Below are 19,752 nucleotides of genomic sequence, written 5' to 3'. Positions count from 1 at the left end.
ACTTCCCAGCCCGCTTCCCACTTCCCAGCCGACTTCCCACCCAACTTCCCACTTCCCAGCTCACTTCCCTGCCCACTTCCCAGCTCACTTCCCAGCCCGCTTCCCACTTCCCAGCCCGCTTCCCACTTCCCAGCCCGCTTCCCAGGCGCGCGGTCTCCCCGGGCAGCTCCGTGCGCGCGCGGGTTTCCCGCGGACAGGGAAGCTCCTTCACCCTCGGCACAAACGCAGCCGCGTGTTCTCTGCCCGCCGTGCAGCTCCTTCTGCCCGGCCCATCCTCTGGGGAGCGGGTCCCTGCAGCACATGCCGGGTTCCAGTTTGCAAGGCTTTGCTCTTTCCACCATCTGGGAGTTTTTCCTCGGCTCTGCCAAGTGTTTGGTTGGTTTTCCTTTTGCAGCTCGAAAGAACAGGTTTGGGAAAAGCAAACCCCAAGTGCTTTAGGTCCCTCCTGTCAGGAGGAATAAAGGGGGGTTGTGTTTTAAATGCTCCTTAGCTTCAAAGTTTGAGGGCTGCCTTGCCTAAGTGATCCGACAGCTTGAAAAAGTGCAGCTCCTTCCATAAATGAAAGGCCAAAGAGATTAATTGCTTTAGAAAAGGGGGGAGGGAAGAGAAGGCTGCTAATCAAAACCAAACTATTTCCTTAGAAAAGGCTTTATGCAGCTATTTAAAATATGTGCTAGTCTAGGAAAAACGGGTAAATGGAAAGTCAGGGTATCTTGATACCACAGGAAAGGGCACTTGCCAAGAATATCTCCAGTGTTCCCTCAATCTGTGTTGCCTCTGATTGTTGTGTTTGCTTTGTGCAGCCCCATCTTCTGCCCTCAGCTCTGTGGGAAGCAGTGCAGCACCTGGTATGGATTGTGGCTCACAGGAGAGGGGAAAATGTGCTTTTCTCTCACTTTTCTTTCTTTCCATTTCCTGGCAGACCACAATTCAGGATGGGGGTGAAGAGGTAGAAGAGGGAGCTGTTTACAGTGTCACCCTGAAAAGAGTGCAGATTCAGCAGGCTGCCAACAAAGGAGCGAGATGGCTCGGGGTAAGTAAAGCTGGTACAGTGACATCCTGGAAGGCTGTTGATGGACTTTGGAGCCAGTAGTTCCAGGGAGCTGAATTCCACACAAATTGTTAAAACTGATTGCTCTGTTTAAAAAAAACAAACACCACAATAACAACCAAAAAAAAAAATCCCTGAAAAACCAAAACAAACCCCCCACAAACTGAAGTTGTCTATGTCATCTGAAATAACTCTCTCCTTGCATGGAGTCTTCCCTTTTTCTTGACATGGAGGAAAGATTTGACCAGCTGTGGCCATGGGTCAGGTGATACTTTGTGGAGAAATAAGGATCTTAGCTTATGGCTTGGGAAGTCGGACATTTAACAGTTAATTCCTACTGGGCTATAGCTCATTTCTGCTGTTAGGAACCTGTCTCAGCTCTCCCAAAACCAATAGTGTGGTGTTTTGACTATTAAAGGTCTCTCCAAAGTTAGCAGAAACTTCCTCAGAACTTCAGTGAATGTAGGTTTGGGTCTTATTTTCATATTGCTTTGTCAGCCAGATGAGAAATTAATTGTCTGCGTTTCTGCAAGACTTACAGCTCTGCAGTGTTTTTCCAAAGTTGCATTTCAAAGCATGAAGGCTTCAGTGGTAAGTAAAATGAGCTTAAATGCACACACACACACACTCAATTTGGCCTGCTGCTGAGTGCCTTCACCTTTGTTAGGCCAAGTTCCCAGCTGATATAAAATGTCCTCACTTGATTGGAATCAGTGCAGCTGTGGCATTTTGAGCCAGATCTCCTGGAGGTGCCTGTAACTTTCATAGGATTTTGTTATGGTTATGTATTTTCTTTGGGATCAAAGGCAATCCTATAAGAACTTGGTTTGATGTATCATCCAGGTGGGTGTTTTAAAGACTTTAAAAAATGTATATGAAGTAATTTTCTAGTAAAGCTCCATGACATAAAGCAGTACAGCAGTGCTGAAACCACAGTCAAGAGAGCTGAGCAAATTTGTCCTGCATGGACACAGCTCTTAAAATCTCTCCTTTCTGTGTTTCCAAGAAGCACATTGAGTTCTAATCGGAACAGATCATTTCAAATCTGCTTCCTTGGAGTATCAGATTTCCCATCTCTGCCTCCTCTTTTTACCAGGAAAAAGAACAGCATTTTTTTGAGCTCCTGTAGCTTTCCCAGCTGGTGGTGTTGTGTGAGAGGTGGAGATAATTTTGCATGTGTCTGTGTCCCAGAAATGCACTTTAGGAAAGCAGGATGTTTTATCTTTTTCAGCTGTGTTGTTCCTTGTATGCAGAAGGACTTTGCCAGGCCTTGGTCATATTCTCCAAGGAAGAGTCATATGTGTTGCTGAGATCATCACCACAGCTGATGGTGCCCATCTTAATGGGAGGACAAGGGACTGCAAGGTCACAGAAGTGACTTGGAGCTTTCTGTGGTCAGGGTTAGTTTTTTCAGGTCAGAAGCAAGCCCCATTTGTGGGGAAGGAAACAAGTGTGTCAGAAGTCTGCACCTGTTCAGGGCATAAATTGGTGACTTCAGCTTCTGGGCTGTCATCTTTCACCAGCAAAAAAAATCTCATGTACAGTATTTTAAAGGATTTTTTCAATGTGTGGGCTGTTTGTTTCCCTTAAGCTCTTCAGAACATAAAATATTTTAAGCTTTTTGTGATCTTGTTTGATTAATGGCTTTACTGTGGTCCTAAAGTCAATAAACAGCCTCTAACCCAGAACATTATTTATGAAAAGCCATCCCTGCCCCCAGCAGTGTTGCCTTGAAAAGCTTAATTGTCTCTTTTATAATTGTCACTAGGTGACTTTTTTTAAAATCTGGAGCTTATAGGGTTTTATGGTGTTAATTTTTCTATATGTTGAAATGCATCAGGCTAAATTAAGGAGCTGTTGGATTTATCAATGTGGGTCTTAATTTTTTTCATGGTGCTCCAGGTCAGGCTTAGGTTGAAGACAAGGTCAACTGAAGAAGGTGGGGACAACCTGTTTGTGCACCAGTGTTGAGTCTTCCTTGTAACCAGTGCAGTAACTCTGTTACTGCTCATACACATGCCTGGCTTTGCTTTTTAAAAAGTGGCTTTTTTTCAGTGTCAGTTTGTGTCCTGTAAAGCAGCTTGACCTTCTCTGAGGCACTGAGCTTCTGCTGGTTTGTTGGTTCCTTGTGGCTTGGGAAACCCAGGTGTTGTGTGTGGCTGTTAAATACTGGGGGGTAGCAGAGCAGGGGGTTAATCAGCTGGTCCCAGGGTGGTAAGTTCTTAGTGGTGCAGCGTTTGTAGTGTGATTTGGAGGCTTTTCAGCTGAAAAGCTTTAGATGGAAAATTATTTGGGGTGTCTGAGAAAAATGCAGCTTTAGCTGAAAATTTCATACAACCTGTGTTGAAAGAAATGTAGAAGGGCTTTTTTATTCGGAGTGTGTTGGGATTTATTACCAATTCCTTTAATTACTGAGAAGTGTGACATCTTGCTTAAATACCTTCTTGGACAGGTACCAGTGAGAGAACAAACCTAGATCTTTTATGTTTCAAGACATCTAAGAAGCTTTCTTAAAATCCTTTGTCCTCACAACCCACCCAGGGTGGGTTGGCCCTATTATGAGAGAATGGTCAGTGGAAAAGCCAATCATAAAATTGCAGCTTAAGTGCTGTAAACATTTGCCTGTTTACACACAGAGATGTCTCTTCTGTTTTAAACTGCTACATACAATTCATAAAAGAAAAAGACACACAGGCTGTGACTTGTGTCCTTAGAAGTCTGTAAGTCCAAGTCTCACTTGTAGTTTGAACAAGTGTGAAACACTTTCTGCAAAGGGTGCAGGAATGATCATCTAAACCAGATCTTTTTAGGAATTAAGTTTTGACAAACAGAGAAAAGCTCTTGTCAGCAGAGAAAGCTGCAGCTAAGAGTTAAAATAAGAGTTGCCAAAACTCAAGCCTTACAAAGCAAATAAATATCTAAAGGTTTGTCAGTCATAGAAGAGCAAGAAAAAATAAGTCTGCTTCACAGAATGAGGTGGGAATGAAAGTTAATCTACATATAACCCAAACCAAAATAAATTCTTGCCTATTTTCTAGAAAAATGACCAAGGTGAGCCTGGATGTTGGTGGTAGTAATGGGACTTTCACATGTCTTTATGTTTTGTCTTTGCCTTAATGTGTACCCACGTTGGACAAGTGGAAGTGTCCAGACAAGAACTACAAAGTAACTGGTGTATGAAATGACAGTCAAGTAGCAGGGAGTTCTAATTAATCTGTCAGGTCAGAAATGACTGGAGAACAGCAGTGGTGGCTGCATTTGGGGTCAGGGAGGATCCAGGGACACAGGAGATATTTGTCTCGTGAAAATAACTGATTTTCTGGGTTTGAGAAGGCTGTGGCTTTAATCTGTTTGAAAGTCCACTCTTGAAATTACTTGAAAAAATGAGTCTCTGGAGACACTGAGTTATTATCAGGTAGGTGAAGAACCTGTTGAAGAGCTGCTGCTGCAGCTCAGGCTGAAAGAGGGACTGTTGGTCTGGAGACAGGTGCCTACTGGGAGGTCTAGATGGGTCAGTCCTGAGACTGAACTGCTGTTGTGTTTTGTCAGGGTGAGTGACATGAAAGCAGAAGCATGGCTGATAAAATCTAGTGGTCTGGCAGAGGAAGAAAACACCTGGAGGATGGAAACATCCTACAGGCTGACAAGATTGCTGTGACAGAAGTGGGGTGAAATTAAGCAAAGGCATTTTTGTGAATGGATTAAAATGATTTCTGCTGTAGGATAATATTTTTGTCCTTGTTCCTTCCAGTTCTGGGTGTATTAGTCAATCCCAGGATACTTGAGCCACCAGTATGATGCAAAGCAGAGAAGGGCAATGTGATGCTTTTAGATGGTTGCCAGCAGAGATAGGAAATGTGAATCCCCTTGTAGAGGGGGGAAAAAGAGAGATGTACAATCCAGATAGAAGTTGTGTGTGCAGAGCTGGTTGTTTGTAAGAGATGAAGACAAGAGGAGAGTCTAAAGAAGACAGACTGCAGGGGGAACACTTGGGAGCAGCTACTTTGTGGTACAACTTCCCTATAGTCTTTTCCAGGCTGGTGAAGAAAATATGTGGCCTGTAAAGCCTTGGTTAGTTCAGGGGAGGCAGTGGTGCTGGTCTCTCCAGATGCTGAGGAGACTGGAATGGGAAGAGGAGGTGGCTGTCAAGTCTTAGATTTGAAGTTGTTCTTCTAGAGGTAGTGAAAGGCCAGGTGGGAGTGAGGAGAACAGTGGGGAGGGAGGAGTGATGGAGAAAGTGCCTGGTTTGTGCAGATGTCTGGGTGTGCACTGGGAAGTGGAACATGGAGAAGTGGATGCAGAAAAGTAGCAATGAGGTGTTAGAAAATGTTGGAGTGGGATTGGAGGAGGGGGAGCAGTGGTGTGAGAGGAGAAGAGCAGATGCAACACTGCAGAAGGTGAGTGGTGAAAGGCTTGGGTGCAGCATGGGCAGATGGACACGAAGATTACCAAGTGAAAAAGCAAACAAGAGGTTTCAAAATGCTGTGAAGTGAGTGTTGTAGGACCCTCCCTGTTATCCAGCTAGACCATTTTTATCTCACCCTTCCAGGGGTTAGGGAGGGGTGGGTGGCCTGTGTCCACCTCTCCAGGAATCTGGGGGAAGCAGAGACTAAAGAATCTTTGAGCCAGGAGGGACTCCCTGATGCTTGCAAATGTTTTTTCCTACCTGAGTCCTTTATCTGGGAGTGAGTGAGGAAGAGCTGGCACTCCCCCTCTGGAGTTTTATATTGGGGTAGGTCCCAGGAAATGCAGCTGGGGATGGGAGTTCCCCCAAGCCTATAGAGACAGTATCTCCACACCTTAAACAATTGTTTTCAAAGCCAGTCCTCAAGCATCAAGTTTCTTGCTCTGCTGATGGATAACACTGCTCTTCCTTTGAATCTTAAATATCCAGATAACAGAGAAATACTATGCTCCCCTGTGGCCTGGGCTGCCTGGTTTAGTGAGCCACTGGGTGTATGTCTAGAGCAGATTTTAGAGAAGTGTTGTTTTTTTCTTTCTATTTTTGGCTGCAGGTGAACTTCTGGCTCTGGGGTTTGCTCAGGCAGAGATTGATGAGAAACATGACTGTCTGAAGGTGTCTGTAACAATGGGTGTGCAGCAGAATGTGTTCTCCCAAAACTGTAGCTGAAATGCTGTAGAAGGGTGCTTTAAATACTTTCAAATTTCTGGAAGGGGAAGTGCTAAAGAGGACAACCTCTAGTATTAAATGTTGATGTGTTTTCTTATCACTAACATTATTTGGTAACTACCATTTCTGAAAATGTTGTGATGTTTTAAAAATGAATCTTGAGTGATGGTCTTGCACTGCACACTGCATATGACCATGAGTTTGGCAGGAAGGCTGTGTTGCAGAGTTCAGTCATAAAAAACATTACAGAAACTTCTACCTAATCTGTCTCCCAGTTAGGACCTAGGACACAACCTTCTCCTTGACTCAACATGTCAGAAAACTAAGTTTCAGTTTGGATTTTTTTTATTTCCAACACTGACTTCCTAAATACAGGTTGAGATTTAAATGGTGCCTGGAACAATCAACATTTTTGAAACATGCAAAACCTAAAATTTTCTCTGAGGTTGCTCCTGCCCTCCCATATGCCCTTCTTAGCCAGCTCTGTGATTTCTTTTTTATCTTACTCTTGAGTCTCAGACGTTCTGGTCAAGTGTAGTTTCCTGTGCAATCAGCAGGCAAGGACTTGGCTGATCATTGTCCTTTCTGTTTCATCTCTTGATTTATAACGTATGTTGGTCCCTTTTGGCTAAATCACACCCTTTGGAGTCAGGTTCCTGCAGCCTGTCCCAACCACCCTGACCAAGGCCAGGGCGTAGTTCTGGCTGTATGTTTGGCAGGAGTAGAAAAGCAGTTCCCAAGGAGCTGACAGGCTCCCTGCAGAAACTGGGTTGTGCTATTGTGGGCTCTGAATACTGTCTTCTCCAAGGAACTGTCTTGGAGATGGAGAAGGAAGAAAGATGGGCTGTGCTCACACTGATTTTGCATAATGAAAGATGCATGTCAACTCCTGGAGGCCCACAAAGAAGATCTGTTAGAGGTTTTAGAGAGAACCAAATTGTTTACCTATTGACAGATAAATAGTTATATATATATATATAAAGCCTTGTCATCTCATTCAGCCTGTCTTTGGTTCTGAGTATGTGGTGGGTTGACCTTGGCTCTTCAGTTGTGGGCATTGAAGTCCTTATTAATGACTTCTCATGGAATATTTCTCTCCTTCCTTCCTGGTTCAGGCACAGATCTCTGCTCCAGGGGTATCCCAAGTAGCACTCTTCCATGTGGTCATCACCAGGGTAATAGAGGCTGTGTGTGGAACAGACTCAGAAATGAAACCTGAGCTTATTATGAGTTTTTAAATGGAAGCCTGACAGATTCCTGTCTTTTACTTTCCCAGTTCCAAGCACAAAATGCATAATTAGAAGGGTAACTGGCTTTGTAGCACAGTGTCATGCACAGTGGTTAAAACCTCCCATTCCAAGCTGTCAGAGGGTGACAGGGTGGCAGTGCTTTCATCTTGTGATATTCATAACACTGAGTTCAGGCCCTGGGGTACTCCTGGGAAGGAGACACAAGCAGCCTCCCTTCCTACAGGGCTGTGCAGAGACCTCCCTTGCTAATGATCATTCAAGGAAGTGGAAGAGCAGGAGGTGAGGAGGCCTGTGGAGCAAATCTTCCTGGGGTCTGCACTGCTCTGGTTTTGCACTGGCTGCATGTGACTGCACTTCAGAAATCTCACAGCCAGCCTGCTGGAGTATGAAAACTTGCTCTTGGCATACTTTCAGTTTACCTATGACATGGAGGGATATAGTGACATCCTGTCCTATAATTAATCTCCACTGGGAATTCCTCCAGTAGCCAGGATGCCTGTCTTTTTAAACTTTGCTTCTTGGATGGTAGAGTCCTCTCTGAATTGTGGCATCTGAACTGTCTTACTGGTAACCACTGAATGTTATGTTCTTTTTCAAGAATAAGTAAGTGAAAGGAATAATAATAAAAAATCAGCTTGTGCTACAGAGTAACTGGCTTTTTTTTTTCTGAATGCTGGAAGATCTAGGTCACTTGTTGGGTTAAAGAAGAGTTGGCAAGGAATGTGGCTATGTGTCATGGGAGAGCCTGGGAGAAGCAGCATAGGAACTGGGCAGAGATGCTGTGAAGAGAATAGCCCTGGAGAAACCATTACTTTTACAGTTTTGGTTTTGATGTTTTCATTTAAGCAAGAGGCTGAAGCATTGCGAGCGTGTTAGTCACGCTTGGATTTAAATTTAGCCTTGGCAAAGCTAATTAAAAAGATGTTTAGTGACAGTGTGTAAATGCATGCTTTGAACTTGCATCTTTTACTCTTGGGATCTGTTTTCTAAATCTATAGCTTCCTATAGGCAGCACTGTGAGGGGGTGCAGCTGGGAGAGAAAAGGGGCACAAAGTCATCAGATCGTGGCCAAGCCCCTTGGGGTTGTCCCATGGGGAAGGGGTGAACGAAAGCAAACTCAGTGTGAATCCTGTTCCTCTTTGCCTTTGTGTAGCCAGTGTGCCTCATAAACCAGAGGCAAAATGTGTGTGATGTCTTATTGTTGTTTATCAGCCAGGTAAGATAGTAGCAGAGGCTGTAAAACATTATCTTTATGCATAAGACCTTCCTTTTGGTTTGGTTTTTGAAGCGCCAGAGAAACAGTGTGTCCCACCTGCGTTTGCAATATTATCTTCTTAGCAGGTCACTCAGCAGCAAAGCTGCTTTTGTCCCATGGACGCAGACCTGGTTAATAGACCATTTGAACGCTGGGATGATCCTTTTATAGGTTTGATTTGCATATTTTTCTGTTTCTCCTCATGGTTAATATAAATACTTCTCAGCCTTGTTCCTGAAGGGCAGAGCAGCTGACCAGCAGTTGTCCTCAAGGAGCTGTCATGGTTTGCCCCTGCAATCTCCTAGAACTTCTGCTGCTCTTAAATCACCCCCAAAATGCTCTTTTTTTTTCCCATGTTCAGTGGCCATACAAGCTCTTGAGAAGTGACTTGTAGCTCTTCCTGGGTGGTACTGCAGCATTTAGGGCTGAACTGTAAAACCTGTCTTGTGCTTTTACACTTTCTGTAATAAGAATGGTATTGAGAAATACGAGAGTGGTTTGTTGTTGTGGTTTGTTATGGGTTTTTTTTTTGCTGTTGTTTATATGAAGTTTTGAAGCTATAGTGAGGAATTCTGTGGTTTTGGACCTAGAAATCCATTCACTGTTTATGGAAATCACTCTACGTTGGAGCAAAATGAACTCACGCCAGCGCCTGCAGGCAGCTGCTCTTGTTCAGTTCAGTACCACTCCACCAATAATTTAGGGACTGAAGGGAAGTAAAAACATACCCAAGTGAAATGATAATGATCTGACATTCTTACGGCATCTTTCATCCAAATAACTTCCAAAGCATGGCCAGAAATTTTCACCAGAGGGACTAGGTGAAGTATGTTGTCATGTCACATAGCACACAGCTCTTATTAGGGAGGGGCTTCCAGCTCTGCAGAGCATCCCTTTATTTGGGGAGGTGTGGAAGAGAGGAGAAGAAAGTGTTCCTGGGACAAGGTGACTTTTAAAAGGCTATCTTTTCAGGTTGCTGAAGAGGTGGAAGTGTTAGGAAAAGTTCTGGGGGAGATGGATTAGCTGTCAAAGTTGCACGGCAATGTTTATTGAGTGGCTTGGTCACGTTATCACATGGGTATCTTCTCCACATGTGACATCTATGCTGCAAGGAGCAGTTGCTTACCATACACAGCAGCACACTGAAACAATTTAGGACCAGAAATGAATTAATTAAAACCACCTGGGGAGAAGACCTGAGAGTCCAGAGTTCTGTGGAAGCATTCACCCGTGGTGCAGCAGCAGTTGTAAAAGCAAACGCAAATAATCAGCTGTAGCAGGGAAGGAGGGAATGAAATGAAGCTCAGAAAACACTACCAAGGAGATTACAAGTAGGACCACACTTGTTCTTGATGCTTGTTCCCACACCTCACAGACAAGGGGATTAGAAAAGGGATCCACAGATGGGAAAGGATCATTGGAGATGCTGAAAAGGTGAGAACTTAAATTTGCCTCTGGGTGTGACTGGGTTTCACGTGCAGGTTTAACACTAAGCAAGTTAGATCTTCACAGGACTGGGGCTCAGTACTGGCATGGATAGGAGGATATGGCAAAGGCATTTAAAACAGAGAGTGGAGAAGGGATGCTTTATCTCCAGGGAGTGTTTTGTGGCCTTGTGTCCTGGTTTGAGCAAGGGGGAGAGAGATACGTGTAATTTCCCACTTTGTGTAATTGACCTCAAGGACTTGAGGCTGGGAGAAGTAATTGAGTCCAACTGAGTCTAGAAGGATTCAGAAAGGAATAGACATTTATATAACTAATGAGGACAAATACATGAATACTGTATGAGATTTAAAGCACAGGACATGTAACTTTTTGTGATTAGGTATAAAACAAACACCACCTGCAGTTGAAAAGTCTTTCCCTTCAGACTGGTTATTCTGGATCTTACAGGTGTCATTTCTTCAACTTCCTCTATAGCATCTGGCCATTGTCAAGGGGAAAAACCCTCTAGTTTAGCTTAAAATGGCAATTATGATGTGTTGCTGTTTATAAAGTTCTGGTTTCAATTTGTTTGCAGCACATATTTAACGAGGCAGAATAAAATTGAACACAGGCACTCATAAAAGGAATCATGAGAACTTTCATGTCCAGAAGATGTCAGGGCCATATTGCAACATAGCATGGGGGTTTGTTGTGGGCCTGTTTTCCTGCAGCCTCCTCCTGGTCAATGAGAACTCTGGGTTCTGATCTGGCTCAGATCCGACTTTTTTTTGTGTGTGTTTGAAACAAAAGTATGTGTGCTTGCTGGTTTTAACCCTGCAAATGTAGGAATGGTGTGGGTTGCCCTTTGCTTTACACCATTCTGCTTCATAATGGCAGCTTGAAAAATAAAGCAGCTAGAACAGAGTATGGTACCCTCCATGTGGTCTCATCAGGCCTTTAATGCAGTGGAAGAATAATGTCCTCTGACTTGCTTCAGTACCCTTTATTTATACTTTTCAGAATTGTTTTCTTTTTGTTGCCGCTTCCAAGCGTGGAGCTGAAAGATTGAACGTTCTGCCTCCTCTGACCCTCCAGATCTTTTCTCTGATCTGTGTGCCACAATGTGACCTCGGAGGGTAGTGCTTTCACCAGACTTTTTTGCTGGCCTCTTACATGTCTCTACATAGAGTTGCATAATCCATCTGTTGCCCATCAGAGTGGGGCTGCCCTTTAACAGCTTGGACAACCCACATGAAACTTTGGCAGCCTCCACCTTAGGTGTGAAGCTTTCTGCCCTTTTGCCATGTAGCAGTCATTAACCTTTTGCTTTATCAGGTTACTGGGTTACAGTCTGATGGAGGTTTTTACTTGTTCCTTTTTTTGCCACCAAGTAGTGTCCCTGTTCTATTTTGTGTCCAAATTTTTGCAACCACCTCTGCATCAGTGCAGAAGTTACTGCGTGCTGCAAACACCACTGAAACTTGGGCTGCTGGTCTTAAATGCTGCTGCTCGTGTCCCATGGCTGAAAAATAAGGTGAAATCTTCACTGAGAATGAACTGTTTGCTGCATGTGATACTGAGCATATGAATTATTATGCATGATGACCCTGTCATGCCAATTTGAGGGTAATTGTGATACTGGATTTAGAAAGGTACTGCAAGTCAGGAGTCCTGTGCTCAGTATTCATTTGCTAATGAGTCACCCTGTGGCTTGAACTGGCAAATTATCTTCTGGGGTTTAATTCTTTCCACCTGTAATACACTTAGTACTCATTTTGAGATTTGGTTATCTGAGGAGTGCAGAGGCAAACTCTTGTGCTTGAATACAGCTGTATAGATTCAAACCCATGAGAGAGAAAGCTCTTGTGCTGTGCCAGACACACAAGCAAAGTTCTGTAGCAGAGCATGATCCTCCTGATGTGCCCTGGGACTTTGTTCTACAATATTTATCATCAACATTTTGGCTTTGTGTCCTGTGTGGGTCTCCAGCTCTCCCAGCTGGCAATGCTGCCACTGGGCAACAATGGCCCTAATAAGGTGCAGGCATTTAAAATGCTTTTGTGGAGTGATCCTGTTATTATATTCTATTCTTTCACCTCTTTTCCTCTTACGTTTTTCCCACCTTTTGTTCTAAAAACAGTTTAAAGGATTGTTTTCCCCTCCCACCCCCTCAGCTGCTTTGCACAGTTGCTTTTCTCCTTACAAATGCTCAACCTTTCTCCCAGTCAATAACTGTTTCTTTCTAGGGAGGCCATGAGCTCTTTGTGCAAGGAAACCAACATGTTTCTATTATTAAGTGGCATTTTCTATTGAAAGCTCCCAGAATGATTGAACAATATGGAATGACTGAGTGCTTTGAGATGTGTTCAAATTATCACAGCTCTTGGGCTTCAAGCTGGAGACCTGATGTATCTCATTTGACTTCTGGATCTCAGTGGCTCCTTCTGACTTGTAAAAATCAATGATCTAAACTTCTGAGTCTCTAAATATCCTAAAGCAGAAATAGCCCATCACACAATAAAGAGCTACCTAGGGTTTTGTTTCCTCCTATATATAGTTTATATAAAATTGCATCAAATCATACATGCATCAAATCATGCTGGGTTTCTATTTTGACTCAAGTGCAGAATGTCCTGCAGTTGTTTATAGCATTCACATGGGTGAAATTTCTTAGGCAAGGTTGGTTATGTTTCAAAGCTTTGTTGGTGTTGGGATGCAAATGCCAAGTTCAGTACAGCCCTCAGGATTAACTGTTGTCTTCAGGGCAAAAGAGATCAGTTACCTACATGCACCTGAGGTGCATTTGGAGGCCAGTTTAAATATTGCATGCAAATACATGAAAGAAAATGATTATGAAGATAAGCCTGTGTGTCCTTTTGTCTGTTTGCTTGCTTTGTAGTTCTCTCTGGCTCTACCTGCAGTGCATTTTGTATTTTTAGAGTAGAAACCCTTGAGGGCAGGGATGGTGTGTTACCTTCTGACGTGGGCAGGCATTGTGCTGTTGGAAACGTTTCATAAAGTAACAATCATGCATTTCATTTGGAAGTGGGATCTTATGCTTTTGCATTCCTCCCATTGAGTGCTTCAGATTGATTCTGGCTGGGCTTCCAGGCTGCTGGCTCCCTGTAGCACACAAAATGTGAATGAACTCTTGCACACTTACTTAAACCTTGAGGCTTGCATTCTTCTTCCTGCAAAAACAGTCATCTTGTTCAGAAAACATCAGGTGTCTGTAGAGCTAGAACAGGACAGAGAAGGACAGAGCTATGCTCTTAACTCCTGGTGGGTAATTAAACAACAACCCCCCCCACACACACACACACCCCTGACAGAAGAATGGAGAGTAAATGTGGATGATTTATGCTCTATCATGCAAGCCTGAATATTTTTTTTTGCTCTTTCTTACCCCTTTCCTTGCAAGCTATACTTATTTGGCAGTGTGACTCAGTGCTTCCACAGAATTATGTGTGTGTTTTCATTTGTGTCCATTGCCTAAGGAATTCAGTTCCAGTGCAACGTTGCATTCTTCAGCTGACATGTCTGCAGTGGGTTCAGTGGCAGCTCAGGCAGCCCCTGCTGCTTTCTGCAGTGTCACAGGAGATGAGTTAATGGCCAAGTCCTGGAGGTGCAAGAAGGCAGTAACTGGGGTAGGTCTGTGGTGAGTTTAGGTGCCATGTGCTCATGCAGTTTGTCACTCAAAATGCAGGGTTTGTCAGAGAGAAGGTGGCTGGAGAATTGACACCAGGATGTTGCCATCACAGGTGTGGGACATCCAGGCATGTGTTCATCTGTAGGTGCTCCCTGTGTGTGTGTTTGTACAAGAGCAGAGGGATTCCATAACCTGGTCCCCTGGGTTGTCTAGATAATACAGTAAAAATGCAGTTTGGCCTGAACTGATGTTTTGGATTCTTTCAGAACTTAATAGTTAGCAGCTTGAACATTTATTTAATGTTAGGTAACATTAGCTTGCTACTACTGCTTTTTTACTCAGGCCTCACCTGGGAGTGGCCTCTTAGTTTCAAAACAAAGAGTAGTAAAAAGCACAACCACTGAAATGAAGTTTATAATGCAGCTTAGGTGTGTATTCATGCTGTGGTCATAAAATAGTTTACTTACTGCTAACCTCTTTCTTTTATTAAAGATTAGAAAAGCTTAGCAATGGAGATTGCTCATAGTCATTATTATGAAACATGTCACAACGTTTCCTTGATTATTTTTTTCACCCACAAAAATACTTTGTTTCGAGTTTGGTTTATTTCAAAGTCTGAATCAGTCTTCTGCTAAATATTTTTCTCCTCTGTCAGATTGTATTTAATCTCCCTGCACCTACAGTTTTATTTGCCAGCTATTCCTACGATTAAAATCTATCACTCTTGCCTTGTTGTTTATACTGAGTGCAGCAGCAGTTTACACTGATTCCCTGGGTCACTATAACTTTAATTTTTGTGTACTGCATGAGCAAGCTTTACAGTGTGAAAGGAAAGGCAACAATACAGTCAGGATGAATAAAACCATTTTTTTTTTGTGTTATGTAATGTACATTCATGCTAATATGATGCAACAGAATTATTACTTGTGGCATTCTTAAATCCCTTTTGAGTTCAGTAGTGTTGCCTGCTGTCTCAAACAGGATGTTCTTTGTTTCTACTGACTGAGCAGAAAGTGATGATGAGCTTCACCATTAAATTGCATTCCTGGAAGGGGAAAAATAGTTTGACTTTGGACAGAAAAGTATCACAATTTTTTTACTACCAACACTATAGGTACTGGTGAGAAATAGTCTTTATGTTTCCAAATGGTCAAAATACAATCTTTTTTTCATGTTGACCTATGATTTTCAGAAAATGATGTGACTCTTGCCATATTAAATGTCTGCCTGTTAGTGGTAATATCAACCATCCCCTCTCTTTGCTCTCCTTGGCCTTTATTTAAACATGACAATGTATTTTCTTGTAACATTTTTCATGAAAGAAACATGGCAAATTACTAACCAGACTTTCAGAAATAAAATTTGGTATCTTTTTTAGGGTAGACAGAGAGTTGCCATCATCTTTAACACCAAACCAACCTAGAAATAGGAGGATAATTGAGAATTTTCAACTTTGTGCAGTGATTGTGTTGTTGGGCTGATACCAGGGCAGCATTAAGTAGCATCAAAGTTCAGTTGTCCTGGAAATAACCCTCTATTGTCTAGCCTTGTGTCAAAATAATCAAGAGTCATATGACTATAAACCAGATCATTAGGGAGCTGGGAGGGGATGCAATATTCAAATTGCAATTTTGCAGTAATTGCAGCATAAGCATTGGGGTGGGTGAGAGCAGGAGCCTGGGCTGGGAAGAGGGTTACATGCCAAGCCTTGAAAGACAAGGCTTTCAACTGCAAGGCAGACTATGAGTTATTATGGGCTGGGATGATGACTTTAGCAGCTGTATTTTTTTATACCTGGGAGGGTATTGATGTGAGTGACGTGGGGAGAAAGGTCTCCAGTGTTGTAGGTCTTTGTAATCTAGATTAGTTTAAAAGAGGGGAAAGAAGTCTCTAGAGGTCAGTGTTATCACATGTCATAGAATCAGGTAACCTGCCTTCTCCCAGCTTATAAAATCTCCCTTGTATAAAGTTCTTTAATATTTGCATGCAAAATGAGTCCTGGAAGGACAAAATGACACTAGTTTGTGCTTTTAGGTCAGTAATTTAGCCTAAAATGCCTAATTTATTGAAGTGAGGAAGGTAGGTTATTACCTGTGCTTGTTTACCAGGACAGGTTGGGGGCTGAGCTGCTGGAGAGCAGGGCAGGAGAAAGGGACCTGGGGGTCCTGGTGGGCAGGGGGATGAGCATCCCCTCTGTTCTGCCTTGGGGAGGCCACATCTGGAGTGTTGTGTCCAGTTCTGGGCCCCTCAGTTCCAGAAGGACAGGGAAGTGCTGGGAAGAGCCCAGGGCAGAGCCCCAGAGATGCTGGAGGGAGGGGAACATCTCCCTGCTGAGGAAAGGCTGAGGGAGCTGGGTCTGTTGGGCTTGGAGAAGAGGAGACTGAGGGGCCACCTCATCCCTGGTTACAGATCTGTTCAGGGCAGTGTCAGGAGGGCAGAGCCAGGCTTTGTGCAGGGATGTCCAGTGACAGGACAAGGGGCACTGGGTGCAAACTGGAGCCCAAGAGGTTCCATGTGAATCTCAGGAAGAACTTGTTTGCTGTGAGAGTGCCAGAGCCCTGGGCCAGGCTGCCCAGAGAGGCTGTGGAGTCTCCTTCTCTGGAGACATTCCAACCCCCCTGGCCACGTTCCTGTGTGATGTGCTCTGGGTGCCCCTGCTCTGGCAGGGGGGCTGGGCTGGGGGAGCTTTCCAGGTCCCTGCCAACCCCTTGGGATCCTGTGGATTCACATTTGTTAGAAATGCCCTTAAAGCTGGGAAGCTGACATGCTTACCCATTTATGCCATGCTTTCAGTTTCACTTCTGTAGGAGCTGTGCCTGGCTGCTTGCAATGTGTGTCAGCCTGTCATGGACTTCAACAAAAACATCAGAACATTATTTGACAGTGTTCTTTTCTCAAAGTATTTGTTCACACCTGGGCTTGACCTGCTCCTTGCTTGCTGTGCCCTGAGTTGTTGGCTCGTGGCAGGGTTCTGCAACTGCTTGGTGACAGGGCCAAAGCTAAGGCCATCTGAAGGTCTCTTTTGTTGAGCACTGCTGTGTCTCAGCCCTGTCTTAAGATCTGGACTGACTGGTACTGCCTGACACTGGAAGGTGACTACTCCAAAGATGGTAAAATGGGTGAGGAGGAGCTGGGGAGAGGTTTTCATTTCAGTAAGATGTGGTTTGTTTCCAGTCTCCCAGTAGAACTTACAAAGAACTGAGCTGGGATCTGGCCTTTTGAGCTGAATGCAAGGATTTGTCATGTTTTCAGTGGCCAATTCTAGCTTCTGCTGTCTGCTTGTTGCAACAAAACTGGGTTGGGTTGGTGGTCTTCTAAGTCTGCTACATCTGTTACACTAAGTGTAGAAATTATATCACTTAGTTTTATATAGAGTGTGACCTATGGACTCTGCAGCACTTCACAGAGGAGGTCAGCATGAGTCTGCCCCACCACAGCTGGAGAAACTGAGGCACACAAAGGTCTTGCATGTGGCCACCCAGAGGGCTTGTATTACCATCACTTGAATTTCCAGGGTGCTCTCTTGAGCCACATTTGAGGACCTTCCAGGAGGGACTCCTTCCTTCAAGACTGTCACCTGAAGAGGGGACAAAGATAAACCACTCCTGCCATCTGCAGTCAACAGACATTTTGCTTTGTGCAGCTGGAATTCTTGAAACCAGTTAAAATCTGTGAGCAGAGAAAACAGCTGCACTTTTTGCAAAGGGTAGCCAATAGTTTTGCCTAAACTTAGTGGTGGCCAAACACACACTTGGCTGTGTGATCTGTCTAACATTTTATAGGTATGGATGATACTCAAGTCGGGGCATGGTTTAGTTGGCATGGTGGTGTTGGGTTGATGGTTGGACTTGATGATCTCAGAGGACTTTACCAACCTTCATGATTCTGTGATTCCATCCTATGGTTTTGTTGAACCATAGAACTGTCCTGCTTGATGTTTTCAGGCTTGCTTTCTGGATGGAAACAAAAGATGTGCTGGGCTGTGTGAACCTCTAAGTGCTCCTGAGGTGGAAGGCACAGTCTACCTGTCATGGTAGTCTATAGTCAGGATTGCTGAAAGCTGTTTCAGAGCCAAGGGAAAGGTATGAGGTCTCTGCCACAGTTTGTACTGTTTTCCCCTGCTCAACCACCCCTTCTTTTTGCCTTTATGCTTCCTAGTAAGAAACTCAGCCTGGGAACTTTGGCACCTACAAAGTTTAGGTCAGCCTGAAAGCAGTGAGAGTTCTGGGAGGGAGGAAGAGAAGTTCAGACAAGAGTAGTTAGCAGAAACAGTAATTACTACTTACTGTTTCTGGGGCACAGGGTAACTGCCCCAGCTGCCTATTTCCCTCTTTTATGGACCCTCTATAATCCATACCTGTAAAAGCTTTTCTTAATTTTGACAGTTAATCACTGTTATGTGCAAGTCCAATGACTCAATGCACAGCTCTTCTGTCATGGAGACATCATCTAACACTTCCTTCATCTCCAGAAGTCCAAACATTTTACAAAATGGGCTGATTTTACTGCCAACATGGACATTGAAACCTATTTCCTTGCTTTCATTCTGGTGCCCTAAGCTATTATTTTGAGTATCTATTTGCTGCTCAGTTTGATGATTGGACATTTTGGTGTTCCTATGTAGTGAAGAGAGGAGGATGCTGAGCTCTACAGAAGCATTTCTCCTCTAATACAAAAGGACTCTGGGAAAATACTTCATATGGGACACTTATTTGCTGGATTAGAAGAGTGTTTGTAGTAAAGATCATGACACGTAAGATGAGCATGACTAAGAGTCTTGCCTGACTTGCTGGTTTATTTCTCTTTTCTATTTTCAATCAGGAACTTGCTAAGCATCAATACCTGGTCAAAACCACCACAAGAAATATTTCTATATACTGATGTATTATGAAAATAATACGTCCTTGTCATGCTCAAGAGAGAACAAGATTGTGGTGAACTGTAGAACTGTGAAACATGACAAAAGGGTATGAGAATGGTTTAAGTCATCTGATGGTTCAGGTTCAGTTAACTCAGTGGAGAACAGCAAGTCAGACCAGAGAAAAAGGATGGAGGGCTTGTCTTGTTTTTCTTAAAAGTCCTTCTAGCTAGAGAGGTGAGAGTCAGGATGAGAAGGAACTTTTTGTAGGTAGGAAGCAATGAGAATTCCTTAAATCCTGCAAGACAGAGATTTGGGGTGATTTTTGGCCTCTTGGAAAAGCTTTTGTGCTGCCTAGTGAAGCTCTTGGAAGACTCAATTCTCACTGAGGAATCTGCCTCCATTCCTTTGCTGGGAAGGTGCTTCTCATAAGGGGGCCAAATTCAGAGAAGGGATTGATGTGTTCCATGGCTGAAAAAGTCCTACCATTTATAAGAGCTGAAAAAATGCCATTTTAACATAATCTTATTTGAAGACTCAGTTTTTTTAATTAACTTGCTTGAACTCCTTTGCCCACACAGAGCTGAGCTGCTGTGTAAATGAGGGTTTTTTACTTCTGCTCCCACTCATTTAGCACTAGTCCCACACAACTCACTGATACTCAAATGAGACTAAATTTGCATCACTTCAGAAGGTGTGAGGAGGCACAGCTCAGGCTCCATGGTGTGCATGTTGTTTCTTATTTTCCCCAGAGTGGCTTCAAGTAGCTGCAAGGTGCCTGCAGGGAAGGGTCCTAACTGAGCAACAGCATTTGTGCAAGAGGCTTTTTTCTTTCTTTTTTCTTTTTTTTTTAACCTCTAAATGTGCTTTTGTTACTGTTTGCCAGCTCTTCAGACAGACACCAGCCAGGCTGTGAGCTCTAAGGATAGGAGAAAATGAGAATGTCTTTTGTATAATGATCATGGAATTAATTGGTCCTGGAGACTCTGGGTTGCTGCCAAGAGAGGTTATTTATGTGGGAAGAAAGGAAAGGAAAAGGGTGGAGCTTTGGAAATCCAGGAATACCCCTGGCTGTCCGATCATAGGAAAGAGCTCATAAAGTTATTTTGGCTTCTGAATTGGGTGCAGTTAAG

The 19,752-nt window shown here is 43.6% G+C and overlaps 1 protein-coding gene across 1 annotated transcript in view; it reads left to right on the top strand.

Annotated features, from left to right (window-relative positions):
• RGL1 (ral guanine nucleotide dissociation stimulator-like 1) overlaps positions 1–19,752 on the top strand; it is a 103,725-nt gene that overhangs the window by 29,159 nt on the left and 54,814 nt on the right. Inside the window, exon 4 of the mRNA XM_009994682.1 lies at positions 923–1,033. Coding sequence (XP_009992984.1) covers positions 923–1,033 — 111 coding nt within the window. The remainder of the gene's footprint in view (positions 1–922; positions 1,034–19,752) is intronic.

The sequence above is a fragment of the Chaetura pelagica genome, unplaced genomic scaffold, assembly GCF_000747805.2.
Source record: "Chaetura pelagica isolate M959 unplaced genomic scaffold, ChaPel_1.0 scaffold363, whole genome shotgun sequence".
Lineage (NCBI taxonomy): Eukaryota > Metazoa > Chordata > Aves > Apodiformes > Apodidae > Chaetura > Chaetura pelagica.
This window is presented reverse-complemented; position numbering and strand designations above follow the sequence as displayed.